The 20035-nt window shown below is 40.7% G+C and overlaps 2 protein-coding genes and 1 long non-coding RNA gene across 3 annotated transcripts; all 3 read right to left on the reverse strand.

Moving 5' to 3' along the window:
* Positions 1 to 3478: 3478 nt before the first annotated feature.
* LOC128449736 (cytochrome P450 4B1-like) lies at positions 3479 to 11069 on the reverse strand. Its single transcript, XM_053433029.1, is given in 13 exon segments — positions 3479 to 3966; positions 4747 to 4829; positions 5463 to 5527; positions 5864 to 5997; positions 6088 to 6278; positions 6589 to 6695; positions 7546 to 7700; positions 7835 to 7959; positions 9397 to 9524; positions 9613 to 9657; positions 9794 to 9938; positions 10465 to 10510; positions 10512 to 11069. Coding segments are annotated over 13 exon segments (1524 nt in total). The 5' UTR covers positions 10643 to 11069; the 3' UTR covers positions 3479 to 3797.
* A 328-nt stretch (positions 11070 to 11397) lies between these two features.
* Positions 11398 to 11732, reverse strand: LOC128449738 (uncharacterized). The gene is made up of 2 exons (XR_008339902.1): positions 11609 to 11732; positions 11398 to 11511 (listed from the first exon to the last, which is right to left on the reverse strand). It is a non-coding gene; the product is annotated as an uncharacterized LOC128449738 (long non-coding RNA).
* Positions 11733 to 11780: 48 nt separating this feature from the next.
* Positions 11781 to 18874, reverse strand: LOC128449737 (cytochrome P450 4B1). The gene is made up of 12 exons (XM_053433031.1): positions 18526 to 18874; positions 17876 to 18020; positions 17695 to 17739; positions 17478 to 17605; positions 16969 to 17093; positions 16680 to 16834; positions 15748 to 15854; positions 14982 to 15172; positions 14754 to 14887; positions 14477 to 14541; positions 14111 to 14193; positions 11781 to 11950 (listed from the first exon to the last, which is right to left on the reverse strand). Exons 1-12 carry the CDS (start codon positions 18703 to 18705, stop codon positions 11782 to 11784), a joined length of 1527 nt encoding a protein of 508 aa, XP_053289006.1. The 5' UTR covers positions 18706 to 18874; the 3' UTR covers position 11781.
* Between the last annotated feature and the right edge of the window lie 1161 nt (positions 18875 to 20035).

A 20035-nucleotide genomic window follows, 5' to 3' on the forward strand; every position in this document is an offset into this window, starting at 1 on the left:
CAATAACACATACCAGGTTTGCGGCAAAATAGCGAGAACGGAGAGGTTTGGATGTAGGAAGTTTTAATGGTATTGTAGCATGTTAGCATCTCTCACATGCAGCAGAGTCTGGTGCAGATCTGTTAATGTTTTGGTTTTACAGAGCCAAACTAAGATATAGGCATTAAATACACACAGTAAACCATGTAGTCTATAGTCAAGATAAGATCCTATGAAATGGCACAATCACTTTTATTAGTAGTTTTTTGCTATTATTGAAAGTTGCAAAGGGTTAATGGTAATCACACCTAGTATATGGCTCTCATTTTAACGATGCCTCCTTGATCCCCATTGTATTTCCTCTTAAAGGAATGAGAGTGTTAAATGGGCTATCAAGGGAATTATATTGTTAAAGAGCTCTCAGGTTATCCCTGCTAGTGTCCCCAACCAGTTAATTGCAGGTAAATGACACTCAACACGCTCAAGGACAGTGCTGGTTGTTTGACCACGAGGGTTCATGTTTAGTGTAAACTTGGCTCGTAGTTATGTAAGAAAGGTTGGTCATAGTTAAAAGAACAGGCAGGTGGTCGCCCACCAAGACGCACTGCTTTCCAGAAAGAGCAGCTTTCCCTGATAATACAGTGGCTGCTTCACAGGATCCTCAAATAAATGAAAGACTGAATATTCAAAATAAAGTGTTACATTTTTTTGAACTGTGCTGGTGACTTTTTTTGTCATTGTTGGCCTGTGGATTTTGTAATCATATTACTGTAAATAAAGAAATGACTTAATTTTGACTCATAAACTCTACGGTGTTTTAAGCTGTTGCCTTGTACTTGATCCGATATGAATTGCCTGTGTTCTGATACACCTGATGAAAATGACTCTAAGGGAAAGTATTTTGACAGGCCGTATTTTCAGGAGTTGCACGTGTGTACAAAGCAACCACAACAGAAGCAAGTCAATAAGATCAACATAACAAGATATAAAATTGTCTCATAAGAACTCTGGGTATGGTTCAAAGTACTTCAGGGGAAACTGTCTCTCAGTCCTAGTATTAGCCTCAAACAGTGTCAGTCAACTGTTGTAACAATTCGCCTTGTTTAGGAACACAGGGGGAAATTACTACGCTATTATTTAAGGAGCCCGGGTGAACCCGTCATGCTGTGTATGGGCGCCCACTGCCTGACCAATTTACAATAAACAAGTAATATTTGTTAAGACCGATAACCTTGTCATCGGTCTCACAACATATGAATTAATATATACAGGGACATCTCAATAAATTTGAATATCATGGAAAAGTTCATTTATTTCGATATTTCAAATCAAAAAGTGAAACTCATATTATATAGATTAATTACACACAGAGTGAAATGTTTCAAGCATTTATTTCTTTTAATGTTGATTATGGCTTACAGTTAATGAAAACCCAAAATTCAGTATCTCAGAAAATTTGAATATTGTGAAAAAGTTCAATATTGTAGACTCAGGATGTCCCACTCTAAAACAAAGGATTTTTAAAACAGAAATCTCAGCCTACTGAAAAGTATGTTCATATATATATGCACTTGTCGTGTATTCGTTAGAGTAAAACATGTTGACATGTGCTTAAAACATAATGATAGGCTTACACTTATGGTGCTTGCCCTCTGGACACTCAGACATTCTCAGAGAGTCCACCAGATGTTTGTCTTATTTACTCTCTACCTTTTTGGTATGACCTTTGACCTAGGGAGTCGACCAGTGTGTCTTCAACTTCAAACTTCTGTGTAATAAACTTTGTTATACTGAAGGTACTAGGTCCTCGGAGTCCTTTCTTCATCATCATCAACAACTTCTACAACATCATCGACCTCTCGGCTACATAGAATATACGATACACTCAATACTTGGTCGGGGCTCCTTTTGCATGAATTACTGCATCAATGCAGTTTGGCATGGAGGCGATCAGCCTGTGGCACTGCTGAGGTGTTATGGAAACCAAGGTTGCTTTGATAGCCGCCTTCGGCTCGTCTGCATTGTTGGGTCTGGTGTCGCTCATCTTCCTCTTCACCATACATAGATTCTCGATGGGGTTCAGGTCAGGCGAGTTTGCTGGCCAATCAACCACAGTGATACCATGGTCATTAAACCAGGTATTGGTACTTTTGGCAGTGTGGGCCGGTGCCAAGTCCTGCTGGAAAATTATATCAGCATCTCCATAAACCATGTCAGCGGAAGGAAGCATGAAGTGCTCTAAAATGTCCTGGTAGACGGCTGCGTTGACTTTGGACTTGATAAAACCCAGTGGACCAACACAAGCAGATGACATGGCTCCCCACATCATCACAGACTGAGGAAACTTCACACTGGACTTCAAACAACTTGGATTCTGTGCCTGTCCACTTTTTCTCCAGACTCTGGGTCCTTGATTTCAAAATGAAATGCAACATTTACTTTCATCTCAAAAGAGGACTTTGGACCATTGAGCAACAGTCCAGTCCTTTTTCTCCTTAGCCCAGGTAAGACGCTTCTGACGTTGTCTCTGGTTCAGGAGTGGCTTGACACGAGTAGTGGCTTGACAGTTGTAGCCCATGTCCTGGATATGTCTGAGCGTGGTGGCCCTTGATGCACTGACTCCAGCCTCAGTCCAATCCTTGTGAATCTCCCCCAAATTCTTGAATGGCCGTTGCTTCACCATCCTCTCAAGGCTGCGGTTAGCCCTGTTGCTTCTGCAACTTTTCCTACCACACTTTTTCCTTCCACTCAACATTCTATGCATATGCTTGGATACAGCACTCTGTGAACACAACAGCCAGCTTCTTTAGCAATGACCTTTTGTGGCTTACCCTACTTGTGGAGGGTGTCAATGACAACTGTCAAGTCAGCAGTCTTCCCAATGATTGTGTAGCTTACTGAAACAGCCATAGAGACCATTTAAAGGCTCAAGAAACCTTTACAGGTGTTTTGAGTTAATTAAAGGTTTGAGTGGGACATCGTGAGTCTACAATATTGAACTCTTTCACATATTCTAATTTTCTGAGATACTGAATTTAGGGGTTTTCATTAGCTGTAAGCCATAATCATCAACATTAAAAGTAATAAACGCTTGAAATATACTCACTGCGTGTGTAATGATCTGTATAATATAACTTTTTGAATTGAATTATCGAAATAAACACATTTTTCCATGATATTTAAATTTATTGAGATACACCTGATAAACGAGATAAACACAGATATGTTGCATACAATATTCTGTATTGACACAAAACACCATCATCCCCAAGTACCACATGGACTTGTGCCCGCAAAGTAGGCGGAAACGTGAACATAAACACACTATTGAACAAATCCCATACATCAATATTTCCCCAATCCCAGGTTCATACAATTCTCTTGAACGTGGCTGGTCGCTCCGCCGGCCCGCACAAAAGAAAAAAAAACTCCTGCCAAGACGTCACTTTCCCCCCATTTATCACATTTGGACGTTAAAGAAACCAATATATACACCATAGATAGATAGATTACTTTATTAACAAATAAATACAAAGATCCCTTCCCTCATCCTCATAATTTAAGTCATCTGACCGATTAAATATGTACATGTTTCTAATATATAAAGTGCACTTAGGTGACCTTTACACTGTTAATAGAAATAATTTAAATTAAACGTTCAAACTACAATTCTCAAAACCCATAACATGCAAAAAAAGGCAAATGAAATATAAGTACACTTTTCATTAGTTTGACCTGGCTTTAAAATCAGCTATCGCCCACTATTAAAAAGCAGAATGGGAACATGTTATATTTCAATCCATTTTCAAAACAAGTATCTATACTACAGGTTTGATTTTAATGTAGACGCCATTGAGTGAGCGGAGCACTATTCGGGGAACTAGTTTGGGTTTGAAAGTGGGGTCCTCTGTCAGCTGATATCTCCTCAGCGTCAGGGCTGTGGCCACCTTCATCTCGTTCATGGCGAAGTTCTGACCGATGCAGTTTCTGTTGGAGGAAAACGTACAATTGTGAAGCAACGCGAGGAACTTGAGCAATGAAATACTTTTGGGTTTCCAAAATAAGGTGTGCACGACTGTTTTTCATTAGGATTGAAAAACTAGGGTTTTATTTGGGGGTTGTGCAGACATAATATCAGTAAGTGCAAGGAAGTGAATTATAAAAACACCTGAAAACACCTCTGCGGTGAATGTCAAGTCGTCAGTTTTGTTGGGAAATTCCACTTGATCACTGTTTTTAATCTTGTTCTGTGTTTGGGGTATGTTGTCATACACACAGACCTCTTGGTTATGTGGTAACCTCTGTATATTCAGCTGGATTTGTATTTTCTATTAACCAAATTGAAAACATTTTCCACCTAAAACCTGGTGCTTTTTCAGTAGAGCTTGAATGAGCCTAAAGAATCATTTTAAGTGTCTTTCTGCTACGATACAAAGGCCAAAGCCCCAAGCAGTGAAACCACTGCTCCTGAAGAGCCTCAAACTAATTTGCATTCCTGGCTCTTTTTTTTTTTTCCCCAAGTAACATGTAACACGGCCGCCTTGGGTCAAATTACCACTGGACAAACAATTCCATTGCTCCCATGGACACATGAGGAGAAACACACACAATCTGAACTGAGTTACTCCAAGTCTCATATTCCTCAGTCTTTTTCACTGATAATTTCTCATGCGAAAAGAAGGCAAGTGTGAGGCTACACATCCTGAACTGAGTATTAGGACAGCTGTAGACTGAAGACCTCCCTGCCAAGCTCATGTGTGGACAAACCTTGACCCAGCTGAGAAAGGCACGAATGCGTGACGTGACCTTTTGGAGACATTCTCTGGTAGGAAGCGCAGTGGGTCAAAGACCTATGACGATGAAAGAAGGACAAAACAAACATCAGAGTGGCATAAATCACACATTTATGTCCATTTTCTAATTTGGTCATGCAGTAATATTTGTCATTTTTAACATTGTATTTCTCCCCCGTCATAGTTGACCTGCGAATTTCCAGTGTTGCCTTTTCTCCTCTGTGTCTTTTACGATTTGTCATGTTTTATGTAAGTCACCAGGATTTGACATGACGTCCCTGGCCCTAGACTTAAAAAGGCAGATGAGTGTGACCTTGTGGTAAAAAGCCCCACATGACACCAAGAATATCTAAAGCCATGACTTCACCACCCGATTGACATAAGGACATAACTTTTGTAAAAAATGTCCAAATTGTTTTTGAGTTCTGCTCAGGAGACGAAATGATAACCGACCTCAACATATGGATCAATATACCCCTCTGCATGGCATGCTGGGTGGGGGGGATACAAAGTTCTGTGTATATATCAAGTTATAACTGATGTAGGGACTGAACACGGCCAGCTATCATAGAAAATAACCCTTCAATTATTTAACATGTTATGTGCACAGTAAAGAGGGATCATAATTCTTAGCTTTAGTGGCCACATGTGACCTTTCACATGCTCAAAAAATAAATGATCTTGACTTACATTAGGGTTTTCCCAGACGGTTTCATTCCTGTGAATCCCAGAGACAGTTGCTGCAACAATACAACCTACCAACATGAACAAAATAGGGGTATTTTAATTGAGGAATATGCATGGATCAGACAATATCTTATGTTATAAAATTTTCACCGCGGGATCAGTCACTGTTGACCCAAGGCTGGTGAAATCCAGATCTAAGTGTTTGTATGCACTGAAGAACGAATACATAAAACAAAAATGATTCCAATAAAAGTTAATATTTAAGCTTAACCAGTAGGGTAAAGGTTCAAGTTCCAGATTACAGTTCGCCATTTTATCTATAAATGTTCAACTTTTAAAAAACTGTTAACTGAGACACCATCATGTTGTCTACTATTAACAACTGACATGAATGCACCACAGACCTGCAGACAGAGTCCTTCCATCAAAAAAGGTCATGGGTTTGGTGAGTTGTCTGGCCAATATCGGTACATTGGGGTAAAGACGAAGGGATTCTTTTATGCACATTGTTGTGTATGGAATTTTATTAAGATCATCCCTAAAAATAGAAAACAATGTTAGTGCACACACAATCCAGCACATTTTGCCTGGCACTGAACATGCCAGTGTTTTCAGTACACAACTTTACCACTCTATGGTGTCCTTGTCTTGCAGGACCTCCGTGATCTCGTCCCTGCACTTCTGCTGGTGTTCTGGGTGGCAGGAAAGACAGTAGAGGATGAAAGTGAGGCCGCTGCTTGTGGTGTCATGGCCCTCGAACATGAAGGTCTCCACTTCATCTTGCAATTCTTCATCTGACAGACCCTGCTGACTCTCGTCCTATAGGTGCGATAAAAGGATAAAAATAACACATTTGCCACTGCTACTACTATGAGCGCTAATAGAAATATAAACTAGATGGTTTACTTGTAAAGCACCATGACCTCACATTTGGATGGAAACTTGTCTATTAAGCTGCATTTTATGCTATAAAAAGTGCTAAATAAATACAGTTTAAAATAATAATCACAACAACAAAACACAAAAATAAATAAATAACAATAATATTGTTTTAATTAATATTGTTATAATTGAGTGAACGTGTAATTTTGTAAAATCACGGGTTGGAGCCTCATATCATAAAACCTACTCTTGCACAGAGAAGGATGTCCAGGAAGTCCAGGTTTCTCTTGGCCTGTATCCGGTCCAGCCCCTTCTCTTCCTTCAGTTCTTCTTTTCTCTTTCTTATTACAGCCGCTTAAAAGCACAAGACGATGGATGAGTAGTTGCAGACCCAATCTGGCTTTGCACAATGCAACATGATCAGTACCACCTGGCAGGTGCACACAACCACATCTGAGGGGGCTTAAGCACCTGCCCGTTTTCTTCTTGGAGAGAAAGGGCCCTTTTTATTGGGTGCCTTTTTAAATAAATTAATATTATCTTCCTGTTTGTGCACAGCCTCCCTGTCAAACTAATTTATTGATTGAGCACTAGAGCACTAGAGCTGTGGTCTTGATTCTTAGATGCATCAACGGAAAAGCCAAAACATAATCGATTCATGTTGTTTTTAACTTTGTCTGAGTCTCTATTGGAGTCTGCTTACTCATCACTGCGCTCACTTTACAGTTTAACAATAAACACTGATCACAAGTTATCACGACACGTACAGTGCTGACATTTACTTCATTGTCGCAGAAGAAGCGTCGCCTCTGAAGTTTTCTTTGCATTAGAGAGAAAGAAGACGACTAAAATCTCAAAATTGACCATTGCATGAAAAAAAATTGTTTTTGCCTGTAGTGTCCTGCCCTGAACTGCAAACATTTTATTGTAGGCACATTGTCTAATAACTATTCATTCTCCCATCGTTGAGTATTTAAAAATTGTGTAAGGGTAGTCAAATAAATGTTTAATCTAGTCAGAGATGTGATACTATATTAAAATTTTGGTTTTAATTTTTTTTAATAAATAATTTTGTGAGGTGCCCTTTTTCTCACTTGTGCCCCTGCCCCCCAACATGTCTGTGCACGTCCCTGAGTACCATTGATATGTGTGAGTTGTTTCTGATGGTCATTCATCAAGTGATGTGTGCAGCAGCAGAGCTTACCTGTATGACTGTGAGCAACCCTGCTCGCTTTCCTGAATCTAAAGCCGTGTGGGCTGAGGTAGAAAATGAGGTCGTTGTGGTATGGAAACGCCCTCAACCGCAGGTTGACCAGATAACTGAGTTCATACACGGCTTTGATGTACTCATTTGTTCCACTGAAATGAAAATGTGGACAAATGTTAACACCTTTATTTCTTCCACACATGAGTAAGACAGCTGATGAAGTAAAGAAATGAGAACATCGAATGGAAACGGTGAATGGTTGGAAGGACAGTTTTATTGGACTCACCCCTCGGTCTGACAGTTGCTGCTGTGGCTGAACGCACATTTCAGGATGCTGTCCAGTGTCATAAGGCTCAAATGTTCAAACACTTCAAAGGACTTGTTGGTGTCTCCATAACTTTCCCATTTGTCCTGTCAACAGTTGTGATGTGACTTCTACTCCAGTCATTCCCAAACTTAAGAAGGCCGCGGCCCATTTTGAAAATAGAAAGATTTGTGCGGCCCACCCACACCTTCGATCACAACTATATGATCCACACACAGGACTAGAATCAAACATATTATTAATTTTATAGCATAAATAATTGTTTATGAACGCATACGCAGTGCAAATCCAATAACATCCACATTTAAGCGAAACAATTTGCAAAGCAACCAATGTAAAAAAAAACATTAAGTGCAAATAGGGTATTGTTAAAAATATATTCTTACTGTTTGTATAACAGAGCACAACAAGGATATCCGGGAGAAGACAAACACATTTGAGGCATAACCAAATATACTTGAGGTGTTTCAGCCCCCCCCCCCCAAAAAAAACGCTCGCTATCACATAGTGTCCATAAACTGACATTAACATTGGAATTCCTCGAGTCTGATCGAGTGACGTGACATTGTGTCACCTTTAACTCCCCCGATGAGAGGGGTGATGTTGCCGCGTAGCTGGCTCTGATGCTCTCTCGGGGTATTTTTCAAAAGATGCTCGAGGCTTTGATAAATATTGTCCATGTTTAGTTTCTAAACGGCGGCAGCGCACTTTACATGATCCCCGGGTCTTGTTAACATGCATCTCAGCGCACATCACACACACACAGACTTGAGGGTTGTCCTCTGGGCCTGTGACAGGTCCTCACTGGAGTCCTACCTGCGAGTCCTCTTTTTAGATTTGAATGATTCAGTTTAACTTCCTGATTCCTCTTCATCATTAGCAGCTTTCCTCTGCTCCATCTTGCTCGACACAGCAGATAACAAAGTTCTCCCTCACCTGTGACTCCCCCCCGTTAATGAAGCGTTCAAGTGTTAACGTGACGCTCAGCAAATACAACGACACCAGCTATATAGGTTCAAATAAAATAAGAACAATGTGGAATTTAAATCTCATGTCTTTGTTTCATTACCTGTGATGCTAACCTTTTTTTTAATCAATCATAAATGTTTGGTGGTTTTTAACGCTTACTTACAAATCTGAAACTTTTTCATCTGTTTATTTTCCGATGACCTCTCACGGTCCACCTGCAGTGGCTTCACTGCCCACGAGGGGGCCACGGCCCACACTTTGGGAATGACTGATCTACTCATCACTGTGTCGACGGAGTAGTGGGTGAAGTGTTTGAGAGGTAAACAGTGTTGCAGCCAAATCCATAATAATTGAAGTAAACGGGACCTCATCCTCAGATGTAAAAAACCCACATGTCTCCATACTGCTGCTGTGATGTCATCCAAGTGTAGAATTTCCATTTTCGATGAACTATCCCTTTACTTTGATTCAAGAGAGCCTCCTCTTGCTGTACTTTAATTGCTACTTCAATACTTTGAGTTTTAATAACCTCGTATGCATTGTGATTTACATACCAACATAGTTTTAGCAGAATCTGACATCAATTTTACGTATGGTTTCAAGACATCATAATGGAAACCTGGCGTCAAGAGTCGTCTGTGGCGAGACCACTTCTGACCGCTTAACGACAATAAACCATCCCCTGAAACAGACAGAATATGTGTACGTGAATTACAACCTAAAAACAACAACCTGTCATGATGCAACACACAAACGAAGCAGAGTCTTACCAATCACAGTCTTGATAAATCCGTACGCCAGATCATCTTTTGGTTCTGTGAAGAAAGAATCACAAACAGGTTTTGTTATTTTTACCCTTTTGTTTTTCTTTATTGTATCACATATAGAAGACACATTTGACCACACTGTCATAAGGATTTATCATAAAAAAAAGAACAAACTCTAACACACCTGTTGATGTCAGAATGGTTTTTACATAATCTGGGTGGTGAATATTGAGGTAACAAGTAAAGGGACCAAACCACAGTGGGAAAGCATATGGGTACTGCTTTGCCCACTCCATCAGCTGGTTAAAATCTGTGCCATCTTCTTTAATCTGAAGGAACAATCAAAACATGAGACATTAAACATTCACCTGCACAGTTTGCCAGTCCTCTATGAAGGAGTGTTTCTTATGCTTGAGTCATGAGGTGTAACCAGCTGTGTGTCTCTCGTGTGCAGAACTTGACTCATTAGCAAAATGTGCCTAGTATGAAAAAGTACACAAAAGTACATAAAGGTGAAGGTATTTACTTTAATATTATGTCAACAGATCATTATATTATTGATTAATATCATGTTTTAGTGAACACAATCTTATTGCATTCACTTAAATAACAGGTAAGTTGAAATAATTATAACAAATGTCAGATAAATATATTGCAGTACCAGTAGTGAAATATAGTGGAGTGAAGGTATAAATGCAAACACTGGACTACTGGCACCTGAGGTGTGGATGAACATCACAACATAAATGTGTGGTGCTATTCCACAACTGTTAATGGTGATGGCTCATCCATGAACTGGTCCCAGTGCAGGGTGCTGTCTAATAGCTGAGTTACAGAGGCTGCAGAATGTTTTACCTGAAGGGCGTTTCCGAACAGCCAGTTTCCCGGGGGTCCAGGGAAACTCGGTGTTACTGAACCCAGCTTTTCTCTTCGCGAACAGGAGACTGACTTTATAAATAACTGTGACCAGACAGAGCACAGCGAACAGGTGATGCATGCGGGGCCAAGTCATGAGAGCTTCGGTGAAGTCCATACTGAGGTGGATGAGGAGAACCTCCTGGTGCAGGAGAAACTCTTCAATCTGATGTTATTTAACTGCGAGGATTTAGGATGGTGAGAGGAGGAGTCTGCAGAGCAAACGTCTCTCTCTCTCTCTCTCTCTCTCTCTCTCTCTCTCTCTCTCTCTCTCTCTCTCTCTCTCTCTCTCTCTCTCTCTCTCTCTCTCTCTCTCTCTCTCTCTCTCTCTCTCTCTCTCTCTCTCTCTCTCTCTCTCTCTCTCTCTCTCTCTCTCTCTCTCTCTCTCTCTCTCTCTCTCTCTCTCTCTCTCTCTCACGACGAATCAGAGAATCTGTATTTATTCTTTTCCATGTCACTCCGGACACAGTTCTACCATCCACTTCGTCAATGTTGCTGATGACCCACTCATCCATAGATTGTTAATAAAACAAAGACTATAAGATCTTTTTTGCAGATTATCCAGAAAGATCCAGAAAGGATGGACACAACGTTTTCTAGCTTCTCTTTGCACCATAGAATTTTTTTACGTAACAATCTCTGCACAGAATAAACTATAAAAAGTGGCAGTATATTGCGGGTCAGGACTCACTAATGACTATTATTACTCTTCGAACAAATGAACCATCAAACAGACACGGATGCAGTGATTAACATTCAGTCTCACTGACAGACTGACTTTTGCAGACCACAAGAATGGAAAATGACATATTAGACACACCACTCATGAAGCTTCGGCCGATGAGACAAATGACTTGACTCAACTCTACAGTGTTTAAGCTGTTGCCTTTTATTTGCTCCGATATTTATTGCATGTGTTCTGATACACCTGATGAAAATTTGTTTAGGGAAAGTATTTTGACAAGCCGTATCTTCAGGAGTTTGCACCTGTGTACATAGCAAACACAACAGAAGAAAGTCAATAAGATCAACATAACAAGACATACAATTGTCTCATAAGAACTCTGGGTATGGTTCAAAGTACCTCAGGGGAAACTGTCTCTCAGTCCTAGTATTCGCTTCAAACAGTGACAGTCTACTGTTAATAGAAATAATCCAAGTTAAACGTTCACACTACAATACTCAAAACCAATAACATGCAAAAAGGCGTAAGTACACTTTTCATTAGTTTGATCAATCCATTTTCTAAACAAGTATTTATACGACAGGTTTGATTTTAATGTGGATGCCATTGAGTGAGCGCAGCACCAGTCTGGGAATTATTTTGGGTTTGCAAGTGGGGTCCTCTGTCAGCTGATATCTCCTCAGCGTCAGGGCTGTGACCACCTTCATCTCGTTCATGGCGAAGTTCTGACCGATGCAGTTTCTGTTGGAGGAAAACGTACAATTGTGAAACCACGCGAGGAACTTGAGCAATGAAATACTTTTGCGTTTTAAAATGAGAGGTGTGCACGACTGTTTTTCATTAGGATTGAAAAACAAAGGTTTTATTTGGGGGTTGTGCAGACATTAGGGCTGGGTATTGCCTACAAGTTCACGATACGTATCACGATACACGTCGCTTATGAATAATGACCATGTCCTGCACAGAATTTACTACAACAGCTATTCTTTATTATTCCATATAACAACAAAGGCAAAGTCTTAAGGAACGTACTACTCAAAATACTTACAATTCTGGCCATTAAAAGATCTTAAAAGCAAGACAAATAATGATCTTTCTAATCCGAATAAAAAGCAAAAGGAGATGCAGAGAAAGGATCTGTCGCCCACGTATCTCTTCCCAAGATCCCCACATACTGTGTTTTTAATGTCCCTCGTGAGTGCCGAGTCTGTTGCTTGGACATGAGCGCAGTTGCACAGCTGGGCAGGCAGCTGTGCTATAACAGACAGCGCAGGGGTCTTTTCTTCGGACATTACGAGTGTTGCAACTTTGAGCGGCCTCAGGGCTTCAGCCTCATCTTCAGCACAGGCCAGATCCGCTTCAGTTAGGGATCGTACAACTGCGTGGCATTCTTCCACACCTCAGTGGAGAGTAAGTAAGAAACAGTGGGCGTTGAGCGGCCAAATTCAGACTGCGGGCGAAGCATTTCACGTGCAATAACTCCGACAGTATATCCACTGTTTCCTGCCCTGTTTGTTTTGAATTGAGCCGTGCGCTGTGTTTGTCTTTGCTGCCACCTATTGGCATTATTTTGCACTGCAACATAGGTGATGTTTCGTTTCCAAGACTGCCATCCCAACATTTTGATGCCGTATCGATACAGTAGCATCTGCATCGATGGTAAATGGTATATGTTTTTGTATTTATATAGCGCTTGTCAAGTCTTGATGACCACTCAAAGCGCTTTACAGTACAGTTTTACATTCACCCATTCACACACACATTCATACAGTGCATCTATTCGTAGCACTTGGTTATTCCATGGGGGGCCATTCAGGGTTTAGCATCTTGCCTAGGGACACTTCGGCATGCAGATGGGTCAGACTGGGGATCGAACTGCCGACCTTCAGGTTGGAGGACGATTATTCGACCCCTCAGCCACAGCCGCCCTGACGCGTGCATCAGCAAAGAGGACGTCACAATTTAATGCCATATCGATTTTTTGAGCAAAGCCCTAGCAGACATAATATCAGTAAGTGCAAGGGAGTGGATTATAGAAACACCTGAAAACACCTCTGAGGTGAATGTCAAGTCGTACATTTTGTTGTGAAATTACACTTCACCACTGTTTTTAATCTTGTTCTGTGTTTGGGGTATGTTGTCATACACAGACCACTTGGTTATGTTGTAACCTTGGTTCTCTGTGTGAAGTTATTATCTCTGTGAAGTTACCTTTCAGCTGGTTGTTTTTTTCTATTAACCAAACAGAAGAATGTTCCACCTTAAACCTGGTGCTTTTTCAGTAGAGCGTGAATGAGTCTCAAGAATTATTTTAAGTGTCTTTTTTGCATGTGAACATTCTGCTACGATACAAAGGCCAAAGCCCTAAGCAGCGAAAAAGCATTTTCTTCAGGCGGGAGCGCGCTTGAGAATAGCAGAGCGCGGCAGCTACATGGTGTGCTGCTGCCCTCCCTGCTTTTCCACTCGCGCTGTTTTTTTCACCGCCGATCACCACACAAACAACTCGCCTCCTTCACTTTACCGCTGCTTGAGAGTGAGTGCCAGTCAGCTGGTCCGCTGAATGCTTTGGGGGAAGGACTGAATTGCACGTGCGCAAAATTCTATGGTGCAAAGAGAAGCTAGAAAACGTTGTGTCCATCCTACCTGGATAATCTGCAAAAAAGATCTTATAGTCTTTCAAAAAAATGCCAAATAATCGTTTCAACTCGATTATAGTAGTTTGGAGATCGTTTGACCCCATAATCGTAATCACGATTAAATTTCAATTAATCGAGCAGCCCTAGTACAAACAATTCAATTGCTCCCATGGCAGCATGAGGAGAGACACATACACATCCTGAACTGAGTATTAGGACAGCTGTAGACTGAAGACCTCCCTGCCAAGCTCATGTGTGGACAAACCTTGACCCAGCTGAGAAAGGCACGAATGCGTGAGGTGACCTTTTGGAGACATTCTCTGGTAGGAAGCGCAGTGGGTCAAAGACCTACGATGATGAAAGAAGGACAAAACAAACATCAGAGTGGCATAAATCAAACATTTATGTCCATTTTCTAATTTGGTCATGCAGTAATATTTGTCATTTGGGGATTTGGGGATACAGTGTTCTGTGTATATATCAGGTTATAAACTGAGGGACTAAACCACGACAACTCGCATGAGCCAGTGTGAAACCTCCACTTCAGACATATGTGGAGACACGTGCTGATGCAGGGACCGAACACGGCCGCTGATCTCATAGAAAATAACCCTTCAATTATTTAACTTACATAAGGGTTTTCCCAGACGGTTGCATTCATGTGAATCCCATAGACACTTGTTCCAACAAGACAACCTACCAACATGAACAAAATAGGGGTATTTTAATTGAGGAATATGCATGGATCAGACAATATCTTGTGTTATAACAGTTTCACCGTTGGGTCAGTCGCTGCTGACCCCAGGGTGGTGAAATCCATCTATTAATGTTTAACTTAAAAAACCCCTGTTAACTGAGACACCATCATGTTGTCTACTGTTAACTACTGACATGAATGCACCACAGACCTGCAGGCAGAGTCCTCCCATCACAAAAGGTCATGGGTTTGGTGAGTTGTCTGGCCATTCCCGGTACAGGGGGGTGAAGACGAAGGGATTCTTTTATGCACATTGTTGTGTATGGAATTTTATTAAGATCATCCCTAGAAATGGAACACAAACAATGTTAGTGCACACCCAATCCAGCACATTTAGCCTGGCATTGAACATGCCAGTGTTTTCAGTACACAAGCTTACCACTCTATGGTGTCCTTGTCTTGCAGGACCTCCGTGATCTCGTCCCTGCACTTCTGCTGGTGTTCTGGGTGGCAGGAAAGACAGTAGAGGATGAAAGCGAGGCCGCTGCTTGTGGTGTCATGGCCCTCGAACATGAAGGTGTCCACTTCAGCCCGCAAATCTTCATCTGACAGACCCTGCTGACTCTCGTCCTATAGGTGCGATAAAAGGACAAAAATAACACATTTGCCACTGCACTACTGTGAGGGCTAATAGAAATAAACACTATCTGGTTTACTTGTAAAGCAACGTGACCTCATAACAACGGCACAAGAAAAGGCAGTGAGGTTGGTTGGTGTTGCGTAATGGAAGTCAGGGAGATAATACGCCTGTTTACACCTTCACTGGGTCAAAGGTGGGGTTAATGATAGCTGAGGGAAGAATGCTGTCTAACTGAGCCGGGAAAAAAAGATGAGTATGTCATGCTCTTTCTGAGTTACAGTTGTGCCACTGGCTAGTCTGCTGCATATCACAGGAGCGTTAAATAATTAATGGCAATAAAATGTCTTTAAACATTTCCCAACATTTGGATGGAAACGTGTCTATTAAGCTGGATTTTATGCTATAAAAAGTGCTATATAAATACAGTTTAAAATAATAATCACAACAACAATAATACAAAAGTAAATAAATAACAATAATATTGTTTTAATTAATATTGTTATTATTTCTGATAACATGTAATTTTATAACATCACAGGTTGGAGCCTCATATCATAAAACCTACTCTTGCACAGAGAAGGATGTCCAGGAAGTCCAGGTTTCTCTTGGCCTGTATCCGGTCCAGCTCCTTCTCTTCCTTCAGTTCTTCTTTTCTCTTTCTTATTACATCCTCTTAAAAGCACAAGATATTGGGATGAGTAGTTGCAGACCCAATCTGGCTTTGCACAATTTAACATGATCAGTACCACCTGGCAGGTGCTCACATAGACATCTGAGGGGACTTGAGCACCTGCCCGTTTTCTTCCTGGAGAGAAAGGGCCCTTTTTATTGGGTGCTTGTTTAAATAAATGAATATTACCTTCCTGTTTGTGCACAGCCTCCCTGTCAAACTAATTCATTAATTGAGCACTAGAGCTGTGGTTTTGATTCTTAGATGTATCAACAGAAATCAACGGAAAAGCCAAAACATAATCGATTCATGTTGTTTTTAACTCTGTCTGAGTCTCTATTGGAGTCTGCTTACTCATCACTGCGCTCACTTTACAGTTTAACAATAAACACTGATCACAAGTTATCACGACACGTACAGTGCTGACATTTACTTCATTGTCGCAGAAGAAGCGTCGCCTCTGAAGTTTTCTTTGCATTAGAGATCTCAAAATTGACCATTGCATGAAAAAGCATTGTTTTTGCCTGCCCTGAACTGCAAACATTTTATTGTAGGCACATTGTATAATAACTATTCATTCTCCCATCGTTGAGTATTTAACAATTGTGTAAGGGTAATAAAATAAATGTTTAATCTAGTCAGAGATGTGATACTATATTAAAATGTTGGTTTTAATTTTTTTTAATAAATCATTTTGTGAGGTGCCCTTTTTCTCACTTGTGCCCCTGCCCCCCAACATGTCTGTGCACGTCCCTGAGTACCATTGATATGTGTGAGTTGTTTCTGATGGTCATTCATCAAGTGATGTGTGCAGCAGCAGAGCTTACCTGTATGACTGTGAGCAACCCTGCACGCTTTCCTGAATCTAAAGCCGTGTGGGCTGAGGTAGAAAATGAGGTCGTTGTGGTATGGAAACGTCCTGAACCGCAGGTTGACCAGATAACTGAGTTCATACACGGCTTTGATGTACGCATTTGTTCCACTGAAATGAAAATGTGGACAAATATGAACACCTTTATTTCTTCAACACATGAGTAAGACAGCTGATGAAGTAAAGAAATGAGAACATCGAATGGAAACGGTGAATGGTTGGAAGGACAGTTTTTATGGACTCACCCCTCGGTCTGACAGTTGCTGCTGTGGCTGAACGCACATTTCAGGATGCTGTCCAGTGTCATAAGGCTCACATGTTCAAACAGTTCAAAGGACTTGTTGGTGTCTCCATAACTTTCCCATTTGTCCTGTCAACAGTAAGAGATCAGATGTGACTTCTTGAGATGGAGAAAAGCTCCAACAGACTCATTAAAGGGATAGTTCACCGCAAAATTTAAATCCACTCATTATCTACCCATCACTGTGCCGACGGAGTAGTGGGTGAAGTGTTTGAGAGGTAAACAGTGTTGCAGCCAAATCCATAATAATTGAAGTAAACGGGACCTCATCCTCAGATGTAAAAAACCCACATGTCTCCATACTGCTGCTGTGATGTCATCCAAGTGTAGAATTTCCATTTTCGATGAACTATCCCTTTACTTTGATTCAAGAGAACCTCCTCTTGCTGTACTTTAATTGCTACTTCAATACTTTGAGTTTTAATAACCTCGTATGCATTGTGATTTACATACCAACATAGTTTTAGCAGAATCTGACATCAATTTTACGTATGGTTTCAAGACATCATAATGGAAACCTGGCGTCAAGAGTCGTCTGTGGCGAAACCACTTCTGACCGCTTGACACCAATAAACCATCCCCTGAAACAGACAGAATATGTGTACGTGAATTACAACCTAAAAACAACAACCTGTCATGATGCAACACACAAGACAAAGCAGAGTCTTACCAATCCAAGTCTTGATAAACCTGTACGCCATATCATCTTTTGGTTCTGTGAAGAAAGAATCACAAACAGGTTTTGTTACTTTGACAATTTTGTTTTTCTTTATTGTATCACATATAGAAGACACATTTGACCACACTGTCATAAGGATTTATCATAAAAAAAAGAACAAACTCTAACACACCTGTTGATGTCAGAATGGTTTTTACATAATCTGGGTGGTGAATATTGACGAAACAAGTAAAGGGACCAAACCACAGTGGGAAAGCATATGGGTACTGCTTTGCCCACTCCATCAGCTGGTTAAAATCTGTGCCATCTTGTTTAAACTGAAAGAAAAATCAAAACATGTGAGACATTAAAAATTCACCTGCACAGTTTGCCATTCCTCTATGAAGGAGTGTTTCTTATGCTTGAGTCATGAGGTGTAACCAGCTGTGTGTCTCTCGTGTGCAGAACTTGACTCATTAGCAAAATGTGCCTAGTATGAAAAAGTACACATAATAAAGGTGAAGGTATTTACTTTAATATTATGTCAACACATCATTATATTATTGATTAATATCATGTTTTAGTGAACACAATCGTATTTCATTCACTTAAATAACATGTAAGTTTCGATAATGACAACAAATGTCAGATAAAGATAGTGCAGTACCAGTAGTGAAATATAGTGGAGTGAAAGTATAAATGCAAACACTGGACTACTGGCACCTGAGGTGTAAATGTTTGGTGATATTCCACAACTGTTAATGGTGATGGCTCATCCATGAACTGGTCCCAGTGCAGGGTACTGTCTAATAGCTGAGTTACAGAGGCTGCAGAATGTTTTACCTGAAGGACGTGTCCGAACAGCCAGTGTCCCGGGGGTCCAGGGAAACTCTCGGTGTTACTGAACCCAGCTTTTCTCTTCGCGAACAGGAGACTGACTTTATAAACAACAGTGACCAGACAGAGCACAGCGAACAGGTGATGCATGCGGGGCCAAGTCACGAGAACCTCGGTGAAGTCCATACTGAGGAGGAAGTGGAGGAGGAGAACCTCCTGGTGCAGGAGAAACTCTTCAATCTGATGTTATTTAACTGCGAGGATTTATGATGGTGAGAGGAGGAGTCTGCAGAGCCTCGCTCTCTCTCTCTCTCTCTCTCTCTCTCTCTCTCTCTCTCTCTCTCTCTCTCTCTCTCTCTCTCTCTCTCTCTCTCTCTCTCTCTCGCCCCCTCGCCCACTCTCTCTCTCTCGCGCCCCCTCTCCCGCAACAAATCAGAGAATCTGTTGTTGTTTATTCTTTTCCGGGTCACACCGGACACAGTTCCACCAACCACTTCGTCAATGTTGCTGATAACACGACTGTGAGATCCACTCATCCATAGGCTGTTAATAAAAAGTCTCATTAGCAGGAACGAGTAATCCAAGTACAGGACTGAAGTGAACCCGCTGGCCACGTGGTGCTAGAACAACAATCTCTCCCTGAATGTTTGATAAACAAAGGAAGTCGTTATCTCCCCGCTCACCAAGAATGGCACAGCTATCTTCACAAATATTAAACAGATAATAAAGATATGTCTTTAGAAATATTCGACAGATTATGAGTAAATTATAATTTAAGGATTATTAACACGTTCATTACATAATCGGCTTTTGATACCCTTTCTGCATATAAACAATTATAATAATTAAACAAATTCCGTTTCATTCTATGATAAAAATGGGTATAATATATTTTTTGCAGATTATCCAGGTGGGATGGAGTATATCGGGGTTAGGACTCACTTATGACTATTATTACTATTGGCACAAATGAACCATCAAACAGAAACGTGCAAACGCAATGGTGAACTGTTGACAAGGTCAAGAAAGGATTATTGTATTTGTCATATTTTGTAAGGTGCCAACCTCCTCTTCTTTAAATCTCTTAAATCATTTACCAAATCTGATTGGGAAGGTAACTTTCTGGCTACTATTTATTTTTAGTGTATTTTTTAGTGTTTAAAATAAGAGAAGAAGAGCAAATTATCTCAGTATGAGTACTACCTCATTGTTTATGTATCTATGCATCAATGACAACAATCGAATGATCACATTTTTTGTTCTAGTATCTCTATAACATTCGGCTACTAGTAACTTGACTTGAGTATTTTTACTTTAAAAAGTTATATTTCAGAGCAACATTCACTTCTTCCATGACAGGACTAAAACTGTCACCTGAACAGTTTTTTCCCCATGGCAGTGGGGCTCACAAACAAGCCCCCTGCATCACACTGACTCTGCTGACCCCCCCCCCCCCCCCCCACACCCTTGCACATAATTTATAACTCTATATTACTGGCACTATTACCAATCTTAG

Source organism: Pleuronectes platessa, chromosome 10, assembly GCF_947347685.1.
Source record: "Pleuronectes platessa chromosome 10, fPlePla1.1, whole genome shotgun sequence".
NCBI classification, from domain to species: domain Eukaryota; kingdom Metazoa; phylum Chordata; class Actinopteri; order Pleuronectiformes; family Pleuronectidae; genus Pleuronectes; species Pleuronectes platessa.

Coding starts and splice junctions, on each gene's coding strand:
- LOC128449737 (XM_053433031.1), bottom strand. CDS start 18,705: ATGGACTTCACCGAGGTTCTCGTGACTTGGCCCCGCATGCATCACCTG. Junction 18,021..18,525: donor TGTTCGGACACGTCCTTCAG/GTAAAACATTCT, acceptor TTTTTCTTTCAG/TTTAAACAAGATGGCACAGA. Junction 14,194..14,476: donor CCGTCTGGGAAAACCCTTAT/GTAAGTTAAATA, acceptor TCATCATCGTAG/GTCTTTGACCCACTGCGCTT.